This window comes from Hyaena hyaena, unplaced genomic scaffold (assembly GCF_003009895.1).
Source record: "Hyaena hyaena isolate Hyena2069 unplaced genomic scaffold, ASM300989v1 scaffold_133, whole genome shotgun sequence".
Lineage (NCBI taxonomy): Eukaryota > Metazoa > Chordata > Mammalia > Carnivora > Hyaenidae > Hyaena > Hyaena hyaena.
The window spans coordinates 3,218,082-3,238,575 of NW_024080765.1; the positions used below are offsets into that span (position 1 = coordinate 3,218,082).

The following is a 20,494-nucleotide window of genomic DNA, read 5'->3' on the forward strand; positions in this document are numbered from 1 at the left end:
CCCCCCCCCCCCCCCCCCCCGGTTCCACAGCAGGCGGACACGCCCAGAGACGCCGCCGCGGGGCCGACGGCGCGGGGCGCCTCCCTCTGCGCGGGGCGGCGGAGCCGCAGCGGGAGGAGCCGATTTCCGGCTCCCAGGCTCGGCGGGTGTAGCCGCCTCTGCCCGGGAGCGGGGGGGTCCGGTCTCCCAGAGCGGCCCCGGGGAGGCCCACCTAGGCGCCCCCTCGCGGCCACGCTGCAGCCGCCACCGACACCGGCCCCCGGACGCCTGGGGACCGCAGCCCGCCTCCGTCCCACGCGAGGGGGAGGGGAATCTCGGCCAATGAGACAGCGCGCGTCCTGTGACGTCAGCAGTAGCTGGGGGGGCGTTGGCCGAGAGCGGAGCGCCGCCGGGCGTGCGGCGTCCGGCCGGGGTGGGGGGCGGGGCGCCGAGCGGGACCGAGCCCGGAGTCGCAGGGTCGCCGCCGGGCGGGGGCTCGGACCGCGGCTGCGGACTGTGACCCTCCCGGAAAGCTGAACGGGGTTCAGGTGGCGATGGGAGGTGAGGGTGGGGGTACCCGGAAGGCCACCGGCCGGCTGGGGGGCGCCGGGGGTGGGGGGCCGGCCGGGCGGGCCCCGGGAGCCGTCCGCCCGCCGCCGTCCGTGGGGGGGCGGGGGGGCCTTCGTCAGCGACTCGTCGGGCCCGGGGGGTTCCGCGGCCTCCTAGAAGGCGGGCCCGACCGAGCTTGGAGCCCCCCGCCCCTTCCCAGTGCACGTGAGGGCCGGCTGTGAGCCAGGCCCCGCGGCAGACGACACGCTGCGGCCCCGGGACGGGCCTTCCAGGCCGCGCTCGAACCTGCTCGAACGTGCTCGAACGACCCTGGTACCCAGACTCCGCTCTGAAGGCGACCGTGGTGCTGAACGCAGTGAGATTAGACGTGGCCCTAAAAGAAGGCATCCCCCCCTTTTAAGTTTCCGCTTTGTTGAGGTACAGTCAACATACACAGTCGTAAGATGAAGTGTACGTTGCAGTGATTTGATACACGTGTCCGTGGAAGGTTCCCCATCTAGTTAATTAACATGTTCATCTCCTCCCTCCCTCCCTGCTTCCTTCCTTCCTTCCTTCTTTTTTCTTTTCTTTTCTCTTTTCTTTTCTTTCCTTCCATTTCTCTTCCTTCCTTCCTTTCTTCTCTTTTCTTCTTTCTTCTTTCTTTTCTTTCTTTCTTCTTCCTTCCTTCCTTTCTTTCTTTCATGTGAGAACATTTACAGTCTCCTCTCTTAGCAAATTTTGATTATACAATACGGTGTTTTCAACTGTAGTCACCATGTTTTATATGAGGTCCTCAGAACTTACTTACAGATTATTTTACGGCTGAAAGTTTATACCCCTTCACCAACCTCTCCCTATTACCCACACACCCCAGTCCCTGGAAACCACTTTCTACTGTCTGTTTCTATGAGTTTGACTTTTTTTTTTTTTTTTTAACATTCCACGTACAGGGGCACCTGGGTGGTTCAGTGGTTGAGCATCTGACTCTTGATTTTTGGCTCAGGTCATGATCCCAGGGTTGTGGGAGTGAGCCCTGCATGAGGCTCTGTGGGCTTAGGAGTCTCTCTCCCTCCCTCTCCCCCTCTCCCTCACTCACGTGCTCTCTCTAAATAAAAAAAATTTAAAATTAGATTCCACAGATAAGTAATATCATGCAGTATGTGTTTTTTGCTGTCTAGCTTTTCACTAAGGAGTGTATACTTATACACTCCTTGGCATCCTGGCCATATCCTGAAAACTGCCCTTCCCTAGAGCTCAGGACTGAGGCCTCGGGGCCATGTCTGCTCGCCCCTGGCTCGTATCTACCTCCTCCACCCCAGTGTGTTCTTTCCCCTGTGGTCAGATCAGAGGATTCACCTAGGAAGAATGGGGCCTGTGTTTGACCCTCACGCCTACCCTGGGCTGCAATCTCTGGAAAGAGTAAGAGGGGTACAGTGTCAGGGTTCAAGGGATTTGGGGGCTGGCCAAGGGAAAACATACAACCACGAGAGGCAGCAACACACAGGTTTTAGCAAGATTGTGCTTGAACGAGATTATACTCCAGGGGAAGTCTCCAACAGCATGAGACCATAAGAAGTTTAAAGTGAGCTGAATGAGCCACCATCCAGAAGAGGGAAGGATATGGGACTCAGGGGGCTTACGTGTCTATCTAGTGTGGCTCGGCAGTATGGGGGGGAGCGTCTGGGTCAAAGAGCAGCTTGGGATCTTCTAACCGTCAGGCTCTTTTTTTTTTTTTTATTTCTAGGAGAGCGAGAGAGACAGCATGAGCAGGGGAGGGTCAGAGAGAGAGGGAGTCACAGACTGAAACAGGCTCCAGGCTCTGAGCTGGCAGTCAGCACAGAGCCCGACGCGGGGCTCGAACCCACGAACCGCGAGATCATGAACCAAGCGAAAGTCGGACGCGTAACCGACTAAGCCACCCAGGCGCCCCCAGGCTCTATCTTATCTCTGGCTCACAGATATGGGGTGAGCTGTGCCTTGCAAAGTATGCAAAGCAGACAGGCTCTCCATGGCTAAAATTCTGCTTGAGTTACTTTTAAAATAAGTGGACGTGTAAAAGTTTGAGTTTGGCACTGGTGGGCTATTGGGGTAAGGGGTCTCAGCCCACAGGGAAACAATGAACGATCTAGGGACCAATGCAGGGAGGCCATCTTTTGCTCATTTAAGGAACACATGGACGGAAGGAGGACAGAAAGGGCTGCTGACGGCCTTCCCTCTGCATCTGACCTTGTCTCAGGATCGTTTCAAAGAGCAAATGAGGGCGTCTCGTGGCAGGGATTTTCTACCCTTGGAGGTGTCCTAAGCCTGCCATTCAAGGTCCCTTAAGATCTGGCCCCTGCTGGCTCCTTCACCGGCCACTAAGTCGTAATGGCGCCGTGAGGAGATCGTCTCCTTAGAATACAGCTTTCCTCACGTCCTAATCCCACTCAAAAGCCATGGTGGCTCCCTATTTTCTGCCTATTTTCCACTTTGTCCCACAGATTGGGTGGCTTAAAACGACAGGAATTTATCGTATTACAGTTCTGGAGGTCCAAAGTCAAGGTGTCACAGGATTCTCTCTCTGGAGGCGCTAGGAGAGGAATCCTTCCTTGTTGCTTCCGACTTCTGATATTGGCTGACATTCCATGAGTTCCTTGGCTTGTAGAAGAATCTCTGTCTCCAGCATCACGTGTTGTCTTCTCCCTACGTGTCTCCTACTGTCCGTGCCTCTCTCTCTTCCTGCAGGGACCTCAGTCGTATTGGATTAGGGCCCACCCTTATGACCTCATTGTAACCTGATCACATCCGCAAAGATCGTATTTCCACGTGAGGTCACACTCACAGGTATGGGGGTTAGGACTTCAGCACGGCTTTGTGAGGGACATAGTTCAGCCCATAATACCAGGCAAGTAGCTTCCTGTTAAGTGAATGTGATAGATGTGTAGGAGCTTCCACAGACCTTTCTTAGGAAACAGCATGTGGGCTCCCTGTGCCTTTTCACTGTCTCTTCCTCGATCCTGTTGCCCAGAACCGGAATTCTGATGTTGAAGCCATAGGAGACGAAGCAACAACACGGAGGAGCCTGCGTTCTTCACCGCCCTGGAGACCAACTTGGACTTTTACTTTATTTTTTTTTTTATTTTTAATTTTAATATTTTTTATTTATTTCTAGGAGAGAGAGAGACAGCGTGAGCAGGGGAGGGTCAGAGAGAGAGGGAGTCACGGACTCTGAAACAGGCTCCAGGCTCTGAGCGGGCAGTCAGCACAGAGCCCGACGCGGGGCTCGAACCCATGAACCGCGAGGTCGTGACCTGAGCGAAAGTCGGACGCTTAACCGACTAAGCCACCCAGGCGCCCCTGGACTTTTACTTTAAAGAGAAATAAATTTTAGTGTTCACTTTGGTATGCTAAAAATCAGAACTAAATTGGAAACCATGCAAATATTAGCATGGTCCCTGGGCCAAGATGACATGCAAATGCATGAAGCGTTCCATATTTTTATGGCTAGATCTAGAGTGTATAATGCTAAGTGAAATTAGAGCCAGTTAGAGAAAGACAGATACCGTATGATTTCACTCATGTGGAACAAATTTAAGAACAAAACAATGAACAAAGGGGGTGGGTGGGAAGAGAGATACACCAAAAAACCCCAGAACCTTACCTGTAGAGAACAAACGTGTGGTTACCACGGGGGGGGGGGGGGGGGGGGGAGCTGGCGGTCACAGGTGGTGAGGGTTAAGGAGGGCACCTTCAGTGACGAGCGATGGATGGAAGTGCTGAATCCTTAGATTGCACACCTGACACTAATATAACACTATGTTAACTGCATTGGAATTAAAATTATTTTTTTTAATTTTTAAAAGTTTTTATTTCTGAGAGAGAGAGAGACAGCGTGAGCAGGGGAGGGTCAGAGAAAGGGAGACACAGAATCTGAAGCAGGTTCCAGGCTCTGAGCTGTCAGCACAGAGCCCGATGTGGGGCTCGAACCCACAAACTGTGAGATGACCTGAGCCAAAGTCGGACGCTTAACCGACTGAGACACCCAGGCGCCCCTAAAATAATTTTTTTTTTTAAAGAAAAGAAATTTCAAAGTGTATAAATCCCTCACTGTGGAGTTTCTACCCCATGCAGCAGAACCGAGTTCCCACGAAGACCCTTTGTGCTGTCCTGGGCTTGGGACTTCTCCGTGGGGTTTGGTTTCCCCTTCGAGTTACCAAGGGCAAGTAGCAAAGTAACCTGGGGATTCCGTCACGTGCTCCCTTTCTCTGGGACACTCACCAGTGCCTAATCTCATTCTGCTTTTTTTCTCCTTTCCTCAATTCAGAGGGCCCCCTAAGGCAGGGAAAAAAATCATTCCCTTTCATTCATCCAAATCTGATTTCTGCCATAAACTGCCTGCCCTGAGTCCCTTAGGGCTTTGAGTTTTGACTCAAAGCCTTTCTCTCTCATCCTGTTGTCCCAAGGATGTAATCTGAAAGTCAGAAATCCAGAACAGACCTTTTTTGTGTTGCTGTACCCCACCTTTCTCTGGGGTTGTGAGCCCAGAATGTGATAGTTGATGCCCTATTAGGGGAAAGGTCACAAAGGCTCAGGAATGACCCAGAATGACATGTTGGCTAATTTATCAAATAGGGCCTTTCCACATGAGCATTCTCCTATGTGGTGTCAGAAAATGGCAATATGAGAAAATGTCTTTAAGAATCTTCCCCAAGTGAGCATGAGCCCCAGATGAACCCCACTTCTCTTTCTCTCTCTGCCTCTCTCTCACTTGTGCCTTCTCTCAAAAAAGATTCTTCCCCAAAAGAAGAGTTCTACATTCAAATAAGTTCGCAAAACAGAGCTTTTTACTAGGCAAATATGCATGTGAAGTAGATAGAGTGCAGTACAGTAAAACTGTGGTTTGTGAGCATAATTCGTTCCGGAAACAAGCTTGTAATCCAAAGCACTCACATATCAAAGCGAATTTCAGGCACCTTTGGCTCAGTTGTGATCCTACAACTTCGGCATCACATACTACTTGTGTTGCAAGACATCTCTCTTTCATCAGTTTGAAATTTATTAGAAGTGTTGGCTCGTCTTGAGACACATGCACAGAACACGTTACTCGTGATCCAAGGTTTTGCTGTATCTCCTCAATGTATTTTCCTTTTCAGAACCATTCAGAACACACCACAGCACACAAGAGTTCTAAGATCATCTCTACTAAGGTTATATGTGTGCGTTGTCCGGAGTAAACGTGAATTGGTACAAATGGTGGCCCTGGGGAGCCAGGGTGGGAAGTGGACTTCCTTTTCACTGTACAACTTTTGGTATTTGGGGCTTTTGCTATCTATGTGTACGTGTTACCCAGTGACCTATCACAGCCGCTGGCTCAGCAAATGAGCAGGTGAGCTCAGGCGCTGATTAACCGAACTGTCCCATCCTGGAGAACCCAGGAACCTGGACAAATAGCAAGCATAGCTCCCGGCTGGGTTTGCTGACCCTGTTGCTCACCAAGCTCGGATAAGCCTGTCACAAGAGAAGCCAATAACTCTAGAGACAAGGGTTTGGAAAAGAGAAAGGGAGACATTTATTTCAGCTGCTGGGCGCAGGGGGAGGTGCAAGACAGCAGGCAGAGATCACAAGTGATCAAGTGGGGGTGATCAAGAGCAAGTGATCACAGGTGGGGGTGGTAGGTGTGTGTTCAGCATGGGATCATGGCAGGGAAGGCGACGTGTGGGGTGTGGTCTTCTAGGCATTCCATTGCTAGCAAGGCTTTCCTGACATGGCAACTGGAATGTTCTAGGTGTTGCAAAACATCTTCTTCAATGCCTTGAGAAAGTGCAAGAAGAAATAAGAACAATGGGTTGCAGTTAGAGCATGAGTTAAGTGGTCCTGTCTATTTCTCGCCTTAACAGTTGGGGTTTATAGTTGAGCAAGAGGGGTTGCTAACACGTGTGTTAAAACAGATAAAATAAATGAGTGGGAGCTTAGATAAGCCCCAAACTGGATATCAGGTTGACATCACATTTAAGTGAACCCTCCTCGGGATTGATGGTCGCCGCTCTCTACTGAAGGTCATCACAAGAAACATCCCTCAGAAGCCCATCACTGAGCCTGATGTAAGAATGACATTGAGGATGCTATGAAATAGGAAGGCAAGAAAAACAAAAACAAATCTGATTTAACTGCCCCGGATATAGCACATGCTCTAAAAGCTCTAGTGTGTAGTCAGAGATGAGACTCATTGGCTTCGAGATGGAACTTCAAGAGGTCTCAGGCCAGAAGCCAGTTCTCTTGTTTTGGGCAAAGCGCTAGGCAGTGGAAATTCAAGAGTAAAACTCGGTCTCTATCTTCGAATGGCTCCTGGAGTGGGAAGTTGCTCTGTTTCTTATCAGAGACGCTTCTGGAAAGAGCTTCTCCTCCCCACTCCCTGCCATCCCCAGCTTCGTTACATGAGACGTAATGGGGCTGGGTTTGCTCAGAGAGCTGAACTGAGCTACCGTGTCAGCCTTGGAACTGTGAGCCTGGTAGGCCCTTCCAGGCACTTCTGGGAGAATTCCACATTCCAGATCACACGCTGCAGGCCTAGGAAACGTAGAGGGGCACCTGGGCTTACATAGCAGCAGATCCAAATTTGCCCTAGAAAAGCTTTATTGATCACCAGCCCTCAAATGAGTGAACAAACTATATATACGTTTTTTTGTGATCCTGATTCAGAGTCACACACACAGCATTTTGAAAATTCTAGCAATGGAGAAATCCTCATTTCTCAGGAGAGAAAGCATTCTGCTTTTGGAACATTCTGTTTTGTTTTAAAATTTTTATCTTGAAATAATTACAGGCTCTCAGGACGCTGTTAAAATTAGTACACGGGGCGCCTGGGTGGCTCAGTCGGTTAAGCGTCCAACTTTGGCTCAGGTCATGATCTCGTGGTTCGTGGGTTTGAGCCCCGCGTCGGGCTCTGTGCTGACAGCTCAGAGCCTGGAGCCTGTTTCAGAGCCTGTGTCTCCCTCTCTCTCTCTGCCCCTCCCCTGCTCACACTGTCTCTCTTTCTCTCAGAAATAAATAAAACGTTAAAAAATAAATAAATAAAATAAAATTAGTACAGAGAGTCCCGTGTACCCTTCACCTCTCTCCCCCCCGACTAGTGACATCTTATTTGGCTGTAGTACAATTTCAAAACCGGGAGACATTGAACTTGGCATGTTACTGTTCTAGACTATAGATAAGCCTTATTCAGTTTTCCATCCCTTTTTTTTAAAACCTGCATTCACTCCGTGTATGCAACTCATGTAGATCCTGTATAGAAATTCCTGTATGTAAGGAAAAGAACTCCCTCCTGCTCTCTTTGTATTCACATCCACCCATTTGTTAGGTGGGGAATGTTCTGTAAATGGGCTGGTACAGCATGCAGTCTTTATTTTAAATTAAATTTTTTTTTAATGTTTGTTTATTTTTGAGAGAGACAGACAGAGTGAGAGCAGGGGAGGGGCAGAAAGAGAGGGAGACAGAATCCCAAGCAAACTCCAGGCTCTGAGCTGTCAGAATCTGGACTGGATCACCTGGCGGAAAAACCAAGTGGCACTCAGAGATCTTGGAAGGCAAGACGTTTACTCAACACCAGTGGGCTCAGAGGAGATCATTCTCCAGAGGTCTGAGCTGTCAGCACAGAGTCTGACACAGGGCTTGAACTCACAAACCGCAAGATCATGACCTGAGCCGAAGTCTGATGCTTAACCAATTGAGCCACCCAGGCGCCCCTGTCGTCTTTATTTTAAATGTAACAGCTCAACTGATCTATATAAGTCACATACCATATAATTCATTCACTTACAGTGAATATATAATATATAAAGTATATACACTTAAAGTGTACATTTGTAATATATTAAAAGGGTTTCATAACCATCACCACAGTCAAGTTAGAACCTTTTTGTCACTCCAAAAAGAAACTTTCTACCAGTTAGCACCCACTCCTTATTTCTCCCAAACCCTCAGCTCCAAGCAACTACTGAGCACTGATCTGCTTTCTGTCTACAGAGATCTGCCTGTTTTGGACATTTCGTGCAAAAGGAATCATACGATATTTATAATCATGTCATATTTAGCCCTTTGTAACTGGCTTCTTGCACTGAGTAGGATGTCAGTCAGGCTCATGCACGCTGCAGTGGACATCAGTGCTTTATTCGTTTTTATTGCTGAAAAATATTCCATGGAATGGATATAGCACCTTTGTTTATCATTCGTCGGTAGTTTCAACTTTTCGGCTATTATGAAATGATTGAATTGATTGGCTATTTTATTAAGTGAATTGATTGGCTGTTATGAATTGATTGTTTCCACTTTGGGCTGTTAAGAACAATGTTACAAGGAACATTTACATATACGTTTTTGTGTGGAACAAACAAAAGTATGGGTCCTGTGGCTGTTTTACCTCTGCATCAACCTCATTCACTCCAGTAAATGCTTGTTGAGGATTAGTGTGTTCAAGGGGTACAGGCTGGTAAGTAAAAGCAACATTGTTACTAGCTCACTGAATATATAATCGGGGGGTGGGGGTGGTGGTCATCATGTCCTTGGGTCCTGAATGACTTGAAGCCAATGGCTTGCCTCTCCGCTTCTGTTGTCCTGTCTTTTTTTCTGACCTGAACTCTGACCTTTCTGCCTCCCTCGTACAAGGACGCTTGGGTTTACGCTGAGTCCACTAGGATATTCCAGGATGACCCCCCCATCTCAGAATCTCTTTTGCCATGTAAGGTAGGAACATATTCACGGGTTCCGGGGGTTAGGGCATAGACGACTTTGAGGGGGTGTTTTTCAGCCTACCACATTTTTTTTTAGTTCTGTGTTTATCCTAAAATAGAATTGGAAGTTAATGTGATGATTTAAGCAAAGGAAGGACCTGATCAGATCTGATCTTTGCTGCATCCAAGATGGCCTGAGTGGGGGTCAGCAGGGGAGCCAGCGCAGGCACGGTGAGAAGCTAGGAGGCTACCAGAATGGCTCAGGTGAAATCATTCCGCTTGGATGAGGATGCTGGTGGTAAAGATGGAGAAGAATGAAGACTTAGGTTTGATGGATGGATGGATGGATGGATGGATGGATGGATGGTTGGGTGGATGGATGAACGAATGGTCTGCCATGGAACAAAAGGAATTTGCTTCCTGGCATAGAGATTTCCACTCTAGAAGCGCCCCATGCCACCGCACTGCTGAGACCGGCAGGCCGTAACCATCTTCGGATGGGCTTCCAAGGCCCACGTAGTCGATGACATCAGAAGCTTTCTCTCCTAGAAGCCATTATCTTCGGCATCAGGATGACACAGCCAGAGCCTCTTCCAGCAGAGAAGCAAATGCAGAAAGCAGCTGCTGATTGTCTTGAATATTTCCATCTCTCTCTGGCAGAAACCCAGCAGGTCGTGGTGGGGCCCAGGGAGGCAACCCAGCTGGTGGGGGCTGGTGGCGCTGGTGGGGGCTGGCCTTTCCAGGTCCTCTGTTGACACAAGCACATGAATGTTACTCTGTCTCAGAATAAATACATACAACACTGACTGAGGTTTCACAGTGTATTTGTCCGATCTCCGTATGTACTGTCCTTTTCATTTACTATCACTTTTCTGAGATTTACGGCATTTTCCTTATTTCAGGAGTATTGTACGCTGGGGGCCGGATAAGAGAGGGGAAAGGTATGATGTGTGCATGTAGGTGCATGTGCTCGTTTCCCCCATGTGCTTCCCTTATGCTGCTGGCCACTCCAGAAGGTTGCCTTTTGCGATGGCAAGCTGACCCTGGAACGGATGATCAAAGCGAAGCATTGGATCTACTTTGGTGGGTTGAGTCAGCGAGCCCCCCAGACTTCCCAAGTGCAAACTTATGCACAGCCTATGAAGTGGGGGTGCCAGTCCAGCCTCACAGACTCTTGGAGCTGGTGCCTTGGGTTGCTTTAACTCAGCTGGGGGAACACGCAACTCTTGATCTCAGGGTTCTAAGTTTGAGCCCCATGTTGGGTGTAGAGATTACTTAAAAGATAAAATCTAAAAAAAAATTCTTCAGGAACAAAATTCTTCAGCAATGCTCAGCTGTGTGCTTCCTGCACACCCAGTGTCAAGATGTTGAATGATTGGATCGCCCCAGACTCAGTCATTAAGTTTCCTGAAGGCGTCCGCTCGGCTGGAGTGTTCATATCAGAAGCCAGAGAGGATGCCTATGCCCATGCTGAGGAGCCCTGACTTGCCACTCCCCCAGGGCTCCAGCGAGGCTGAGGGACCAAGAGCTGTATCTAACCTGTCCTTCCTTCCACGATCCTCATGCCCAGCACCCCCACCTTGCTGGAAAGATTCCTGACTCTCACGAGGTAGCAGAGAGGGCTAGAACAGCATGGAGTGTACTCAGGCGCCAGCGTAGGGCTGTGGCACAGGCCACCTGGTCTCTGCAGGCCTCACCTCCCCATCCCCGTGACTTGTCATCGGAGGGTCCTTTCGGCGCTAAGATTTGCTGAGGACAGATGTGGGGCAACCTGAATCTCTGGCTCCTTCCACAAGTTTCCTGATTCCCTTCTTCCCACCTGCCAGTGTGACATAGAAGGACTCAGCAGGCATCTGCATGGTTTAACCCATGCCAAACAGAATGTCACACAGACGCGAGTTCTGTTAAGAACAGGGGGCGAGGCACAGCTAAAACCTTCCTCTGCATTGACAAAATCTATGCCCTGTGGTAAAGGTAGTGTATTCTGTGCTGCCCTCACATAATCCTCGGGGGGGGGGGGGGGGAGGCCATGCACGCCTGTTTTACAATCAAGGACCTGAGGTCTGCGGACTCTGTCCTCAAGGCTGGAGAGAAGCAATGGAGGCCAGACTGGAATTTCAGTTCACCAGGTTCTGGAAACGTTAGTCTCTCTTGTGCTGTCTTCATTTATTTTTACTTTATTTTATTTTTAAATGTTTATTTATTTGTTGAGAGAGAGAGAAAGAGTGAGTGGGGGAGGGAGGGAGAGAGAGAGAGAATCCCAGGCAGGCTCCATGCTGTCAGTGGTGCTTGATCCCACCAACTGTGAGATGAGTTGAAATTGAGTTGGATGCTTAACAGACTGAGCCACCCAGGAGCCCCATGCTCTCTCCATTTAAAGCACCCTCAGGGTGGCTCATTTGATTAAGCATCTGGCTCTTGATTTGGGCTCAGGTCATGATCTAACAGTTTGTAGGACCGAGCCCCACTGACAGTGCAGAGCCTGCTTGAGATTCTCTCTCTCCCTCTCTGTGCCCGTCCCCCACGCACAAGGAATTAGACACCAAGACCTGCGGTCTAATTCTGGTTCTTACGTGACTTGCGTGATTTTAGGCAAGTTACTTCTCACTTCTGGCCTGTTATCTGAGGGACTTGTGGCTATGACTCCTTCTAAGCCAATATCCAGGACTCTAGGAAATACATCTAAGTATCTTTCCACCAAATCTGACAGCCTTTGCAAAGATCAGTCCACATGCAACTTTACAGGTGGAAATTCTTCATCCTCTCTCCATGGACAAGCTCCCTTTCGGCTGGGGCCCAGGAGATGTTGGCTTTCATATCTATCTGTTCCTTTCCCTTCTAATCCAACACACTCTTGCATTTTGGCTGTTTCTTGTCTTTCTTTTTTTTCCCTTAAGTTTATTTTGAGAAAGAAAGAGCACAAGTCGCGTAGTGAAAGAGAGAGGGGAGAAAGAATCCCAAACAGGCTCTGCACTGTCAGCACGGAGCCCAGTGCGGAGATCGAACACACGAACCGTGACATCATACCTGAGCAGAACCAAGAGCCTGGCGCTTGACGGACTGAGGCCCCCAGGCACCCCTCTTTTGATTGTTTCAAACACTCTGCCCTTTGGAGCATTTGCTGCTAGGTGCTTGCAAGCACCTTAACACTTCAGCTGTTTGATTTTGTTGGGGCTTTTGATAAAAGGACTCTTGTTCTTCTATCACATCAGCCATCAAATGTTGCAGGATTCTCGCACAGTCGTCACACCGAGGCTTTTCTTTCCAGGAAGCAACTTTATTCGTGCCGGCACCGCTCAGTTGGGTTCGTACCCAGAGAACTAAGTGGCCCACATCACATGGCATAGGTTTTTTTTTTATACATTTTCTATTTCTTCGTCTCCCATATATGGCACCACACAGAAACATGCAGTCTGATTAAGTTGTCTCAGTTTACGGGGCCGGGGGGGTGGGGTGGGTGTAGGCACCTGGTTGCATATCCAGGTGACCTTGAAGTCTTTTCTCTTTTTTTTTTCTCTCTCCTTAGGGAGGGGTTCCTACCGCACAAGTTATCACAGGCCTCATGGCCTCCCTCGAACAGATGTCCAGTGCTCCCCCGGCCCCTCCTCATCCCCAGCAACGGTGTTCTGTGAAGATCGAGAACACGGGTGGCCAGAGCTCCCTCCCTCCTGCCTCCAGGCTTCTGCCCAGCATTGTCCACGACGGCCCGCCCACGTGCCGGGCTGCTGGGGCAAAGGTCTGGAAAGTTGTTCTGCATTTAAGAAAATGTGGGAGGAGACTTCCTGCCTGTCAGAGGCGGGCCGACTCCTTCCTGACGTTATGGGAAAAGCGCTGTAAGGCCTGACTCCACAGCTGAGCTCCGCACAAGCTTTTCCCTCTGGGCACATGGTCTTTCTCCCAGCAGCCAGGCTGTGCACACAGGACGCCTCTTCGCCTCTGCCTCTCCTTCATGGCTGCGGCCTTGGGGACGTCTGGGGCCTCCCGCCGTGAATTCTCATCTGCACTCTGCTTCTCCCTCATTGTGCATGGAGCCAGACCACTCTGCTCCCAATGCCAGTTAATAGTTGCTCACTCAGTGGCCCTGGGTAAGTTATTCTGTTGCTTTTGGCCTCAGTTTCTTCATTTGCAAAATAGGGGTAAATGATAGCACCTACTTCATAGGGTTAACATTAAATTTAAACACATACGGGGCGCTTGGGTGGCTTGGTCGGTTGAGTGTCAGACTTGGGCTCGGGTCATGACCTCGTGGTTGAGTTCCAGGCCTGCATCAGGCCCTGTGCTAACAGCTCAGAGCCTGGAGGCTGCTTCAGATTCTGTGTCTCCCTCTCTCTCTGCCTCCCCCCCACTCACGCACTGTCTCTCTCTGTCTCAAAAATAAGTATTAAACATTAAAAAAATTAAAAAATGAATACATATATACAGTATCTTGCATATAGAATGCATGGTTTGTTATTGTAATTATTATTTTACATGTTGACAATCCTAAGACGTGGGTGGTCTAGCCCAGAGAATGGAGACCTAACCTCTACTCTTTGTTTTTGTTTTTTATAACTTTCTCTCCTCCTGCATGGGACACTGAAGTAGTTTCTTCTGTGTGAATCTCTGTAATTGTCCCTAATTCATGTTTGTCCTTCGTCTGCTATATTCCCAGGAGCACCCACAGTGGGGAGGTACAAATCTACTGAAAATTAAAGGCACGAACAAAGACCTCTATTGACCGCCACTCTTGCCTTCCAAAGTAATTTGCTAAAGGAGACTTCTAACCCTGGGTTAAATCAAAAGCATTAATTTGAAAACTTTCAGGAACTTTTGGCAAATGCTTTGATGGTTGCCAAATATTCAGTTTTACGTCTTTGTCACAGAATGTTGAGTCATGACACTCTGATTTAGTTTAAGACCAGAGCTTAACCTAACCTCTGTTTGATATATTTAATATCATACCGTATACTGGTGTTAAACATGGGTCCAGGGAGGTTAAAACTGTGCCAGTTATAATTTATATGTGCTCATTCTGGCACTGCTTATGAATTAAGAAAAGCAGGGCCCCTGGGTCACTTGGTTGGCTTAATGTACGACTCTTGATTTTTTTTTTTTTTTTAATGTTTATTTCTGAGAGAGAGACAGCGTGAGCAGGGGAAGGTCAGAGAGAGAGGGAGACACAGAATCTGAAACAGGCTCCGGGCTCTGAGCTAGCTGTCAGCACAGAGCCCGACGCGGGGCTCGAACCCACGAACCGTGAGATCATGACCTGAGCTGAAGCCGGACGCCTAACCGACTGAGCCACCCGGGCGCCCCGACTCTTGATTTTTTTAAAAAAATTTTTTAGTGCTTACTTATTTTTGAAAGGCAGAGCGTGAGCAGGGGAGGGGCAGAGAGAGAGGGAGACACAGAATCTGAAGCAGGCTCCAGGCTGTGAGCTAGCTGTCAGCTCAGAGCCCGCTGCGGGGCTGGAACCCACGAACCGTGAGATCACGACCTGAGCTGAAGTCAGCTGCACAACCGACTGAGCCACCCAGACGTTCCGACCTGACTCTTGATTTTGGCTCAGGTCATGATCTCACGGTTTTTGAGGTTGAACCCCAAGTTGGGATCTGCGCTGGCAGTGCAGAGCCTGCTTGGGATTCTCTCTCTCTCTCTCTCTCTCTCTCTCTCTCTCTCTCTCTCTCCCCCCGCCCCTCCCCCACTGGCTCTCTCTCTCAAAATAAAAAAATAAAACAAAAGAAAATGTCTACTGTCCATGAAATTCTCTGCAAGCTCAGTTTGGAGGGCGATTACTGCACATTCCCAAGTGCATACGGGTCTGTCCACGAGTACACCAATCTTATCATGGCGAGTGTGACCCTCTGCACACTGGGATGGCCATCGAGACCAAAGGTGTGGATGAGGTCACCACTGTCCACATTTCGACGAACCGCAACCATTACCAGAGACAGGATATGGCCTTTGCCTACCCGAGAAGGACCAAAACGGAACTTGCATCGGCACTGAAGTCAGCCTTGTCTGGCCACCCGCTCAGTGGGATGCTTCTGAGCTGAAAACCGCCATGAAGGGGCTGGGGACTGACGGGGACTCTCTCACTGGGATTATCTGCTCAGGAACCAACCGGAAGCTTCAAGGAATTAAGGGTCTACAAGGAAATGTGCATGACTGATCCGGAGAAGGATGCAGTTTCTGACACATCAGTGGTGACACACACAGTGGTGACTTCCGCAAGCTGATGGTTGCCCTCGAAAAGGGTAGAACAGAAGACGGCTCTGTCATGGATTATAAACCAATTGACCAAGATGTCCAGGATCTCTATGATGCTGGAGTGAAGAGGAAAGGAACTGATGTGTGCGAGTGGATCCGCATCATGAGTGACTAGTGTGTGGCCTCCAGAAAGGATCTGACAGGTGTAAGAGCTACTGAGCTTATGACACGCTGGAGAGCATCAAGGAGTCAAAGGACACCTGGAAGACGCCTTCCTGAACCTGGCCCAGTGCATTCAGCACAAGCTCCAGTATTTTGCTGACTGACTGTACGAATCCACGAAGGGCAAGGGGACTCACGATGAAGTCCTGATTGGGATCATGGGCTCTTGCAGACCTGGTGAAAATTACGTCTGAATTCATGAGGAAGTACAGCAAGTCCCTGTACTACCGCATCCAGCAGGGCAGGAAGGGCGACTAACAGGAAGCGTGCCGCGTCTGTGCGGTGGCGTGACCGAGGCCCAGGGCAGCAGGAGCGTCCAGCAGTGGCGCTCCTTTGTTTCCAGCCAACAGTTCTAGAAAATAGCCTGTGACTAACAGTGCCCTCGTGCCCATCCCTGTGAGGATGACGTTCGCACTGTCCCCTCGCCATCTTTATGTCATCGCCTAAGCACTGTCTGCCTCTCGTGTCTAGTCTGTCCTTTCAGCCAAAGAAATTAACATTCCAGGCAGTTGGAAGTGAAATCTATGATGTCAAACATTTGGCCTCTTGTGTACTGTCACGAACAGATGAATAAACTGAATTTTTACTTTATCAGTGAGAGAAAAAAGAAAAAGGGAAGAAAGAGAGAGAGAGAAAGCAAGAGAGAAAGAAATGCTAATAGCATGGTTACTCCTGCCACAATTTGGAAATTTAAAGGCCTCTGGGGATCATTCCGATTAGACCGGGGGTATAAACCTGGCCCCCAGTCATTTTAGAGTTTAGCAGTATTCTAGAAGTAACGTGCACATTGTGACTTTCATGACCGCATGAGGGTACCTTCCACGTAATCGTGCACAGGGGATCCTCCCATTTCTGAGCCCTGACCGAGCCTGAGCAATGACGCTGTTATCTAGGAAATCTGGCTTCACACAAAAGAAATCCCTAAACTGAGAGTTCGAGAGATCTGGCGGGTTTAAAATCTCTGGTGAAGATGCCCAGGTCGGTGAGTCTGAATTTTACGTGTTGTATATATCGTAGACATCAAGTAACACCACAAGCATTTTAAAAAAGGAAGTTTATTGGTCTTTAAATGGCTCAAATTGCAAATAAACCAATCGGGTAGTGGCATCAGCCTAAGACATGTGACGCGTCTTTGTCAGTTGGCTTCATAGCACCTCAGTACCCAGGAGAGGAAAGGTCTCAAAGCAAAGTCACAATGTTAGTGGTTAGGACCCCTGGTTAAATAAGCCTGGGAGGAGAATGCGTGGAGACCGCCGGGCCCGCGGGGCCGGGGTCCCGTTGGTAGCTTGAATTCTGCACGTGGCATAGCCTACGAAGAATACGAAATGAAAGATGTACATCTCAAACCCTTTAAGGACAAATAGTTAACATGACAAGTCAGATGTAATAATACCTAAAGAGCTGAGTTCCTAAAAAGCCTATTTTTGTTAACTTCACGTACACACCTGTCACCTGGGATGCCCGAATGCACCTCTGACTTGCTGAAATTAGGACTGAACAAAAGGAAAGACCAACTTTATCGAACTAACTGTCTTAGCCCCGCTCCGAAGAAGATAAGCAAACTCTTGGCGGAGGTACATTTTCCCATTGACGTCAGGTCCGCACCCAGCAGGCCGTAAGTCCTCCAGCGGGCAGGGCACGCCAGGGCGACAGGGGCTCGTGGTCGGTCTGCAGATGCCAGACACGCCTTCGGCACCGCACGCGGGGTCCGCTGCCTGATGTTAATGTCAGGAAAATGGGGCTCCAGCGTTCTCCACCATGAACACGGGCTCCAGGTAACTCTCCCGCAGCCAGACTGTCGCCTCCGAAGGGCACATGTAGAAACGAGCGGGTGGCAGGCACGCACACCGTCCCGAAGTGTGTTCTAGTGCAAAATTCATTGCACTAATGACGCCGTTCCGGTGCCCGGCTCCAGAGAGACCGGCAGCTTAGCACGTGCTCGCCACTTGTAAAAAGGAGTTCCGGGGGCCGGCATCTTACAGAAAAAGGCGGTTCACCGAAAGAGAGCTGTGCTGAATCCCCACAGTCTAAAATTCTCTTACAAGTATATGCTGGCCCTTCATCTCAAACTACTTTACGGTTAATGAGAAGCGATCAAGGTTCTCTGGACCCTGACTTTCAAGAACCAGAGTATGGCACACATTTCAAGTTTGGACAGACTCCTAGCAGACAGTTATTTTTCGAGAATCTTCGATACACAAGTGGTACTCCATACCAGGCGAATATCCCCTCCCCAGGGCACGTGGGGCAACGGGCCCCCGGCACCACGGAGGGTACACCCAGAACGACGCAACCGGGTACTTTTCAGTTTCTAAATTAAGGCATATTCCAACATTTCCATGTACAAGTTTACACCACTTTTCTACGTTAATCACCAGGTAACTGATGCAGGTTCACAGATGAATTACTCTCAGTTTAACTAGATGCAACAATCATGCCAATAACTTCTCTTCTATATTGTGCATAACAATGGTTAAAAAAAACGTGGTACAGTTTAACTACCATGTTCACAATTGTCATTTTTCAAGGCAGTAGAAGACCAAGACATGTTAAAACGATATAAAATTGAAGCTTTATAATAAACCAGAGGAAGGCGCCTTTCCTCCCGTCCCTCCCACCCAGTCTCAGCACTAACAGTTCCGGAAAGACTGCCCGCGACACACAAGCCCACACGCTACATTCAGGACCGCGAGAAATGGAGGCAATTATGAGAGAAGTTGAACTCTGCTTCTTGGCGAAGCCACATTAATTTCTTTTTTTTTAAGTGAATTTGACTCTCAGTGCAGTTCCAATTCATGCTTTTAGTGATACATAACAATTTCCAAATCGTTAAAGTAATTTCAGTCAATCGAGCCTTCGATGGCAATGCTTATAAATTACATTTATTAGTATGGTCAAGATAAGAAAGGAGTTTGGGCTTCGATTATAAAATGCAGCATCTTTCTCTGATTCTCTTGGCTAAACTTTTCCTCTTCTTTTTCCCATTCTTTTCTTTGCTGTCTTCCATCTTTCTGGCTCGAATTTCCCTCATTAAGTCAAAAAATACCTAGAGAGAAGAAAAGAGGGTAAATACAGCCACCAGATAACACGAGCTTGGTACTTCCTGCAGCCGCAGGAGTAAGCCTTGGGAATAAACTAAGAGCAACGACTTAAGAGCTTCTGTTTGGGGGGCACCTGGGTGGCTCTGTCGGTTGAGAGTCCGACTCCTGATACCGGTTCAGGCCACGATCTTGTGGTCGTGGGATCAAGCCCCGTGGTGGGCTCTGGGCTTTGCGCTGAGTGTGGAGCCTGCTTGGGATCCTCTCTCCCCATCTCTGCCCCTCCCCCTCACTCATGCATACTCTCTCTCAAAATAAATACATACACATTAAAAAAAAAGGACTCCTGTTTGGGACGTGAGGAAAGTACAAAACTATAGTCTCCTTCAAGCACACAGGGAAAACTGGGAAATTTTCTGAGTTATGCTTTTTGGTAAAAATGTTCACAGAATATAACCTGATCTTCCCATCCCAATTTTCAAGATAAAAAAGACAAAGCACTACAAGCGATGATAGCTCCAAAGACAAAACTCAATGCGCTGTGTTTGAGTAATTTACAATTAGTAAATGTATCTTACTGATTCATCTTTAAACGCAATTATGTTTAATAAAATTTATGTTTAATAACTTATTTTTCTTCAGCTCCATTTTTAGAAACAAAGTAAGGGAAATGAGTGCTTCCTTTGTCATTCTGACTCCAGGGGCTAAGAAAACAACTTTCCTTGTTGCACAACATATTTGAGAGTTTCTCAAGTCTGTCTGATGCCTAGAAACTGGTAAAGGAGAGATACTAGCATAATAATTTAAAAATTCCTAGTGTAACAACTCAACAGTTAAATATCAATAGCAAATGTCTGAGTGCAGAGAGAAGGGCCTAGAAGGATATGGGCTCACACTGTACACAAACTGTTATGAGTGTGTGTATGAGGAATGGATGATTAACTTTTATGGTTTGCACTCAAATTCTGAATTTAAAAATTCAGCTGTTACTTCTATTTTCTTTTTTCCCAAGAGCACGAAGTAAGAAGTGACACCACACCGATTTATTAAGAACTCAACTCAAAACAAACATTTAAAAAATTCTGCCTGGCTTGCGCTCTCTTGAAGGCCGTGAGGCAACAGCGCAGGTTACGTGGTGGCCAGCGTGCCTTTCCGCACACGCCGCCCGCTCTGTACAGAAGCTCACTGAGAGCACCGGGTGCTGCAGGGCACAGGGGGAGGGCGAGCCTGTGCGTGCGGAGAAGGGGAGTTCAGTGGATCTGCCTGCATTTGGAATAGAAGCAAAGAAACCAAACACTACTATTACTTTCGGGCTGAAGGCAGCAGGGGACAGGGACCAGTGAGGCGTCTCTGAATACATCTTGTTATACAACTTCTGTTTCGGAAAAGTAAACGTTTTACGTATTAAAAACGAAATCAATCACAAAAACTGAAAACCAAACTAAAATAAGACTAACAAGATGTAGAGCTGGTGACATAATCATACAGAGGCTAGAACTCTCTCAAGAGACTTTAAAACACATGATACAGAACGTATGTCTCAGAAGAGAAGCTCAACAGGAAAATAAAAGCAAAAGCTCAACAAATAAAAACAAGACAGATCCTAAACTTCACTTCACAACTTAGTTGTTAACAGTAACAGTGGTATTGGCTTCTGAACAACTTCATGCAGATGCTGCGGGATAGGGTCGGAGAGCAAATATGTTAATGGAGGTTAGGAACCAAGACTTTGAGTGTTGGAGAAAAAAGCGGTAAAAATCCTGAATGTTAAACTTGAATTAGAAGTAACAGCAGGATCTCAGGATTTGTTTT

At 48.3% G+C, this 20,494-nt stretch overlaps 2 protein-coding genes, 1 non-coding gene and 1 pseudogene across 3 annotated transcripts in view; 2 read left to right on the top strand and 2 right to left on the bottom strand.

Moving 5' to 3' along the window:
- The window catches only part of LOC120235589 (basic proline-rich protein-like), an 8,569-nt gene extending 7,633 nt beyond the window's left edge, over positions 1-936 (bottom strand). Inside the window, exon 1 of the mRNA XM_039237979.1 lies at positions 40-936. Within this exon, the coding sequence (XP_039093910.1) occupies positions 40-936 (897 nt within the window). The remainder of the gene's footprint in view (positions 1-39) is intronic.
- A 2,967-nt stretch (positions 937-3,903) lies between these two features.
- Positions 3,904-4,007, top strand: LOC120235603. The gene has a single exon (XR_005529461.1). It is a non-coding gene; the product is annotated as a U6 spliceosomal RNA (small nuclear RNA).
- Positions 4,008-14,957: 10,950 nt separating this feature from the next.
- LOC120235586 lies at positions 14,958-15,902 on the top strand (annotated as a pseudogene).
- Positions 15,903-16,681: 779 nt separating this feature from the next.
- RALA (RAS like proto-oncogene A) overlaps positions 16,682-20,494 on the bottom strand; it is a 72,354-nt gene continuing 68,541 nt past the window's right edge. Inside the window, exon 5 of the mRNA XM_039237978.1 lies at positions 16,682-18,690. Within this exon, the coding sequence (XP_039093909.1) occupies positions 18,568-18,690 (123 nt within the window). The 3' untranslated portion in view covers positions 16,682-18,567. The remainder of the gene's footprint in view (positions 18,691-20,494) is intronic.